Consider the following 7957-nt stretch of genomic DNA (forward strand, 5'->3'; position numbering starts at 1 on the left):
TATTGGTGTGCCCATACACACACACTGATGGAGGTTCTTGGTGCTTTTGACCAGGGCCCATAAACACACACTGATGGAGGTTCTTGGTGCTTTTGACCAGGGCCCATAAACACACACTGATGGAGGTTCTTGGTGTTTTTGACCAGGGCCCATAAACACACACTGATGGAGGTTCTTCGTGTTTTTGACCAGGGCCCATAAACATACACTGATGGAGGTTCTTGGTGTTTTTGACCAGGGCCCATAAACACACACTGATGGAGGTTCTTGGTGTTTTTGACCAGGGCCCATACACACACACTGATGGAGGATCTTGGTGTTTTTGACCAGGGCCCACTAACACACACTGATGGAGGTTCTTGGTGCTTTTGACCAGGGCCCACTAACACACACTGATGGAGGTTCTTGGTGTTTTTGACCAGGGCCCATAAACACACACTGATGGAGGTTCTTGGTGTTTTTGACCAGGGCCCATAAACACACACTGATGGAGGTTCTTGGTGTTTTTGACCAGGGCCCATAAACACACACTGATGGAGGTTCTTGGTGTTTTTGACCAGGGCCCATAAACACACACTGATGGAGGTTCTTGGTGTTTTTGACCAGGGCCCATAAACACACACTGACGGAGGTTCTTGGTGTTTTTGACCAGGGCCCATAAACACACACTGACGGAGGTTCTTGGTGTTTTTGACCAGGGCCCATAAACACACACTGACGGAGGTTCTTGGTGTTTTTGACCAGGGCCCATAAACACACACTGATGGAGGTTCTTGGTGCTTTTGACCAGGGCCCATACACACACACTGATGGAGGTTCTTGGTGTTTTTTACCAGGGCCCATAAACACACACTGATGGAGGTTCTTGGTGTTTTTGACCAGGGCCCATAAACACACACTGATGGAGGTTCTTGGTGTTTTAGACCAGGGCCCATAAACACACACTGACGGAGGTTCTTGGTGTTTTTGACCAGGGCCCATAAACACACACTGATGGAGGTTCTTGGTGTTTTTGACCAGGGCCCATAAACACACACTGATTGAGGTTCTTGGTGTTTTTGACCAGGGCCCATAAACACACACTGATGGAGGTTCTTGGTGTTTTTGACCAGGGCCCATAAACACACACTGACGGAGGTTCTTGGTGTTTTTGACCAGGGCCCATAAACACACACTGATGGAGGTTCTTGGTGTTTTTGACCAGGGCCCATAAACACACACTGATGGAGGTTCTTGGTGTTTTTGACCAGGGCCCATAAACACACACTGATGGAGGTTCTTGGTGTGCCCATACACACACACTGATGGAGGTTCTTGGTGTTTTTGACCAGGGCACATAAACATACACTGATGGAGATTCTTGGTGCTTTTGACCAGGGCCCATAAACACACACTGATGGAGGTTCTTGGTGTGCCCATACACACACACTGATGGAGGTTCTTGGTGCTTTTGACCAGGGCCCATAAACACACACTGATGGAGGTTCTTGGTGCTTTTGACCAGGGCCCATAAACACACACTGATGGAGGTTCTTGGTGTTTTTGACCAGGGCCCATAAACACACACTGATGGAGGTTCTTCGTGTTTTTGACCAGGGCCCATAAACACACACTGATGGAGGTTCTTGGTGCTTTTGACCAGGGCCCATAAACACACACTGATGGAGGTTCTTGGTGTTTTTGACCAGGGCCCATACACACGCACACTGATGGAGGATCTTGGTGTTTTTGACCAGGGCCCACTAACACACACTGATGGAGGTTCTTGGTGCTTTTGACCAGGGCCCACTAACACACACTGATGGAGGTTCTTGGTGTTTTTGACCAGGGCCCATAAACACACACTGATGGAGGTTCTTGGTGCTTTTGACCAGGGCCCATACACACACACTGATGGAGGATCTTGGTGTTTTTGACCAGGGCCCATAAACACACACTGATGGAGGTTCTTGGTGCTTTTGACCAGGGCCCATAAACACACACTGATGGAGGTTCTTGGTGCTTTTGACCAGGGCCCATAAACACACACACGGATCTTTATTGATGGTATTGGAGGAATATTATATATATTTGTCTTTCAGGAATGTTACTTTGTCGGTACAATTCAAAATATCATTTTAAGTATTCAAGAGTATAATGATAACAAATATATCCTGCTTCAAGGTTGGAGAGAGCAGCAACTGGACAGTTGGTGTGGCCAGCCAATCGGTGCGTAGGAGGGAGGAGTTTGAGGCGTGTCCGGAGGAGGGGCTATGGACCCTCAGCCTACGGAATGGGACTTACCGTGCCATGACCACACCCTGTACCACCCTCCCTCTGGACTGGTCCCGCCCCTTTCACAGGATCAAGGTGGGGCAATAGTTAGATAAGAGGGTGTACTTGAGAGAGGGGGAGGCACACCCACAAGTATTAGAATAGAATCAAATAGATTCAGTTAATTAACTGTTGATCCTGTGTGTCTAACTTCGTCTTCTGTTTCTGTAGTGTTACCCTGTAAGACAGAGTGCCAACAACAGATTTCTTTTTCTCTTCATTTATCATTTCTTATAGATAAACCATCCTCATAAAATGAAGTTTTATGTTATCTTTAGGTGTTTCTGGACTGGGAGGAGGGTCAGGTGGAATTCTGGGATGCGATGAGGGACAAACTCCTGTTCACCTTCACGCACCGCTTCACAGAGACGCTGTATCCGTACTTCCAGAGCAGCTGTTCTAAGTGCTGGCTAGTGGTGTTACCCCAGAGAGTGTGTGTGGAGGTAGAGCTAGATCCTATCCCTGGGGATGACGATGGAGACCAGATCCCACACGACGGATCATACAATGAGGGAGAGGATACCGAGACTAGATCCACTGACGACAGCAAGCTGACAGGAACCGGATCCCCTGTCGAAGCCCAGATCCCAATGACCGGATCTCCCAAGATCTCAACCACTGACCAGAACCAAGAGACAAGATCCCCTGACAAAACGTCAAACACCGGATCCGCTCAAAGGATGGGCCGGATCCCAAAGACTAAATCCACCGGAAAGGGAAAGATCCCACAGACTGGATCCGCTGTTCAGAAGCAGATCAAAAACACCAGATCCAATGGAAGCTACCACATCACGAAGGATAGGCCGCTAGTCCAGGTCAGGAGGACAGGATCCACTGAGAGATCCACTGAGGGATCCACTGAGTGATCCACTGAGAGATCCACTGAGTGATCCACTGAGAGATCCACTGAGGGATCCACTGAGAGATCCACTGAGAGATCCACTGAGGGATCCACTGAGTGATCCACTGAGAGATCCACTGAGATATCCATAAGCAACAACACAGAGATCAAGTTGCCCTGCAGCTCAGCCCAGATCATCCAACACACAAGAGATCACCCAACACAGACTAGATCCCCTACCTCCACAGACTAGATCCCCTACCTCCACAGACTAGATCTCCTACCCCCACAGACTAGATCTCCTACCTCCACAGACTAGATCTCCTACCTCCACAGACTAGATCCCCTACCTCCACAGACCAGATCTCCTACCTCCATATATTTGATCTCCTACCTCCACAGACTAGATCTCATAGATGCTGTCATTGACTAGATCACCTAACACTCTATATTTTAGATCTCTTACAAGCATTTATGTGTAATGTTGTAATACACAGTGTATTATAGTAGAGGTAATGTTGTAATACACAGTGTATTATAGTGGAGGTAATGTTGTAATACACAGTGTATCATAGTGGAGGTAATGTTGTAATACACAGTGTATTATAGTGGAGGTAATGTTGTAATACACAGTGTATTATAGTGGAGGTAATGTTGTAATACACAGTGTATTATAGTGGAGGTAATGTTGTAATACACAGTGTATTATAGTGGAGTTAATGTTGTAATACACAGTGTATCATAGTGGAGGTAATGTTGTAATACACAGTGTATTATAGTGGAGGTAATGTTGTAATGCACAGTGTATTATAGTAGTGGTACTGTTGTAATACACAGTGTATTATAGTGGAGGTAATGTTGTAATGCACAGTGTATTATAGTGGAGGTAATGTTGTAATGCACAGGGTATTATACTGGAGGTAATGTTGTAATACACAGTGTATTATAGTGGAGGTAATGTTGTAATACACAGTGTATTATAGTGGAGGTAATGTTGTAATACACAGTGTATTATAGTGGGGGTAATGTTGTAATACACAGTGTATTATAGTGGAGGTAATGTTGTAATACACAGTGTATTATAGTGGAGGTAATGTTGTAATACACAGTGTATTATAGTGGAGGTAATGTTGTAATACACAGTGTATTATAGTGGAGGTAATGTTGTAATACACAGTGTATCATAGTGGAGGTAATGTTGTAATACACAGTGTATTATAGTGGAGGTAATGAAGCATCTGTTCTCCCAGTGTAATGTGTTTTGAATAAAGAACAAATAAAGAATGATACTGTTTGAGTGATTAAAAAAACATGTTTTAACTGGCCAAGTCAGTGAGGAACAAATTATTATTTATAATGACGGCCGAGTGGGGAACAGTGACTTAACTGCCTTGGTCAAGGGCACAACAACAGATTTATACTTTGTCCGTTTGGGGACTTGATCAAGCAACCTGACCGCTAGGCTACCTGACACACTTACAAACACTATGCTTAACATATTCACACCAAAATTAATGCATCCTAATAAATAGTCACTTTTTTTATACAATCATTTACTCACATCAAATTCATAATTCTCCCCCCAAACCTGAAGACAATAGAAAACAGACTACTAGACACTACAGTAAAGTGCAGTGTCGTGTCTCACAAGTACAGCTAACACAGAATATATGGTCTGTCCCAAATTATACCCTATTCCCTATGGGCTAAGATCAGAAGTAGTGTATGTAGGGAATAGGGCTCTGGTCTAAAGTAGTGCACTACTGTATGTAGGGAACAGGGCTCTGGTCTAAAGTAGTGCACTACTGTATGTAGGGATTAGGGCTCTGGTCTAAAGTAGTGCACTACTGTATGTAGGGAATAGGGCTCTGGTCTAAAGTAGTGCACTACTGTATGTAGGGATTAGGGCTCTGGTCTAAAGTCTAATGGCATAATCTACACACAATACCCCAGAATGAAAAAACAAAAACAGGTTGGAGAGAGGGAGGGAGTGAGTGAGGAGGGGAGTGAGGATTGAGAGAGGGAGGGCTAGATGGATGGAGGGTTGGAGGGGAGCGAGGATTGAGAGAGGAGAGAGGGAGGGCTGGATGGAGGGTTTGAGGGGAGCGAGGGAGGGCTGGATGGGAGTGAGGATTGAGAGAGGAGAGAAGAAGGGCTAAATGGAGGGAGGAGGGGAGTGAGGATTGAGAGAGGAGAGAAGGGCTGGATGGAGGGAGGAGGATTGAGAGAGAGAGGGAGGACTAGATGGATGGAGGGTTGGAGGGGAGCGAGGATTGAGAGAGGAGTGAGGGAGGGCTGGATGGAGGGGGAAGAGAAGGACATTGGTCAACAGTATCCAAAGTAGACTCGACAGACAGAAACTGCTCTCAAATGGAACAATTACAGTGGGGAGAACAAGTATTTGATACACTGACGATTTTGCAGGTTTTCCTACTTACAAAGCATGTAGAGGTCTGTAATTTCTATCATAGGTACACTTAAACTGTGAGAGACCTTCTCTCTGCCCCATGGTAAATGTGTAAATGTGTAGAGATCTTTTAAAAAAGAAAAAATGTTTTACCTTTATTTAACTAGGCAAGTCAGTTAAGAACAAATTCTTACTTTCACTGGTCACCATAACAACAGTGGGTTAACTGCCTGTTCAGGGGCAGAACGACAGATTTGTACCTTGTACCTTGTCAGCTCGGGGATTCGAACTTGCAACCTTTCGGTTACTAGTCCAACGCTCTGACCACTAGGCTACCCTGCCACCCCATGGTAAATGTGTAGAATTTTCAAAAATTAGTTATAAGATCTTCTCTCTACCTCTGAGAGCCTATAGGGGCAGGAAACTCTGAGAGCCTATAGGGGCAGGAAACTCTGAGGGCTTATAGGGGCAGGAAACTCTGAGGGCTTATAGAGGCAGGAAACTCTGAGAGCCTATAGGGGCAGGAAACTCTGAGGGCCTATAGGGGCAGGAAACTGAGGGCTTATAGAGGCAGGAAACTCTGAGGGCCTATAGGGGCAGGAAACTCTGAGGGCCTATAGGGGCAGGAAACTCTGAGGGCCTATAGAGGCAGGAAACTCTGAGGGCTTATAGGGGCAGGAAACTCTGAGGGCCTATAGGGGCAGGAAACTCTGAGGGCCTATAGAGGCAGGAAACTCTGAGGGCTTATAGGGGCAGGAAACTCTGAGGGCCTATAGGGGCAGGAAACTCTGAGGGCCTATAGAGGCAGGAAACTCTGAGGGCCTATAGGGGAAGGAAACTCTGAGGGCTTATAGGGGCAGGAAACTCTGAGGGCTTATAGGGGCAGGAAACTCTGAGGGCTTATAGGGGCAGGAAACTCTGAGGGCTTATAGGGGCAGGAAACTCTGAGGGCTTATAGAGGCAGGAAACTCTGAGGGCCTATAGGGGCAGGAAACTGAGGGCCTATAGGGGCAGGAAACTCTGAGGGCTTATAGAGGCAGGAAACTCTGAGAGCTTACAGGGGCAGGAAACTCTGAGAGCCTATAGAGGCAGGAAACTCTGAGAGCTTATAGGGGCAGGAAACTCTGAGAGCTTATAGGGGCAGGAAACTCTGAGAGCTTATAGAGGCAGGAAACTCTGAGAGCTTATAGGGGCAGGAAACTCTGAGAGCTTATAGAGGGAGGAAACTCTGAGAGCCTATAGAGGCAGGAAACTCTGAGAGCTTATAGGGGCAGGAAACTCTGAGGGCTTATAGGGGCAGGAAACTCTGAGGGCTTATAGGGGCAGGAAACTCTGAGGGCTTATAGAGGCAGGAAACTCTGAGGGCCTATAGGGGCAGGAAACTGAGGGCCTATAGGGGCAGGAAACTCTGAGGGCTTATAGAGGCAGGAAACTCTGAGAGCTTATAGGGGCAGGAAACTCTGAGAGCCTATAGAGGCAGGAAACTCTGAGAGCTTATAGGGACAGGAAACTCTGAGAGCTTATAGAGGCAGGAAACTCTGAGAGCTTATAGGGGCAGGAAACTCTGAGAGCTTATAGGGGCAGGAAACTCTGAGAGCTTATAGGGGCAGGAAACTCTGAGAGCTTATAGGGGCAGGAAACTCTGAGAGCTTATAGAGGCAGGAAACTCTGAGAGCTTATAGGGGCAGGAAACTCTGAGGGCTTATAGAGGCAGGAAACTCTGAGGGATTATAGAGGCAGGAAACTCTGAGAGCTTATAGGGGCAGGAAACTCTGAGAGCTTATAGGGGCAGGAAACTCTGAGAGCTTATAGGGGCAGGAAACTCTGAGAGCTTATAGGGGCAGGAAACTCTGAGAGCTTATAGAGGCAGGAAACTCTGAGAGCTTATAGGGGCAGGAAACTCTGAGGGCTTATAGAGGCAGGAAACTCTGAGGGATTATAGAGGCAGGAAACTCTGAGAGTTTATAGGGGCAGGAAACTCTGAGAGCTTATAGGGGCAGGAAACTCTGAGAGCTTATAGGGGCAGGAAACTCTGAGAGCTTATAGGGGCAGGAAACTCTGAGAGCTTATAGAGGCAGGAAACTCTGAGAGCTTATAGGGGCAGGAAACTCTGAGGGCTTATAGAGGCAGGAAACTCTGAGGGATTATAGAGGCAGGAAACTCTGAGGGCTTATAGAGGCAGGAAACTGAGGGCCTATAGAGGCAGGAAACTGAGGGCCTATAGAGGCAGGAAACTCTGAGGGCCTATAGAGGCAGGAAACTCTGAGGGCCTATAGAGGCAGGAAACTGAGGGCCTATAGAGGCAGGAAACTCTGAGGGCCTATAGAGGCAGGAAACTCTGAGGGCTTATAGAGGCAGGAAACTGAGGGCCTATAGAGGCAGGAAACTGAGGGCCT

General features: G+C 46.9%; 1 protein-coding gene across 50 annotated transcripts in view; it reads left to right on the top strand.

The window, feature by feature from the left end:
• The window catches only part of LOC127932548 (E3 ubiquitin-protein ligase TRIM35-like), a 21772-nt gene extending 17334 nt beyond the window's left edge, over positions 1-4438 (top strand). Inside the window, exons 7-12 of one of the 50 annotated variants that reach the window (XM_052528497.1) lie at positions 2164-2349; positions 2592-3734; positions 3837-3904; positions 4007-4040; positions 4245-4312; positions 4347-4438. In XM_052528497.1, coding sequence (XP_052384457.1) covers positions 2164-2349; positions 2592-3179 — 774 coding nt within the window. In that variant the 3' untranslated portion in view covers positions 3180-3734; positions 3837-3904; positions 4007-4040; positions 4245-4312; positions 4347-4438. Of the gene's footprint in view, positions 1-2163; positions 2350-2591; positions 4041-4074 lie in introns of all 50 variants that reach the window. The other 49 variants (XM_052528501.1, XM_052528495.1, XM_052528500.1 and 46 more) reach the window with 49 other exon arrangements.
• Positions 4439-7957: the final 3519 nt, after the last annotated feature.

The sequence above is a fragment of the Oncorhynchus keta genome, chromosome 10, assembly GCF_023373465.1.
Source record: "Oncorhynchus keta strain PuntledgeMale-10-30-2019 chromosome 10, Oket_V2, whole genome shotgun sequence".
Lineage (NCBI taxonomy): Eukaryota > Metazoa > Chordata > Actinopteri > Salmoniformes > Salmonidae > Oncorhynchus > Oncorhynchus keta.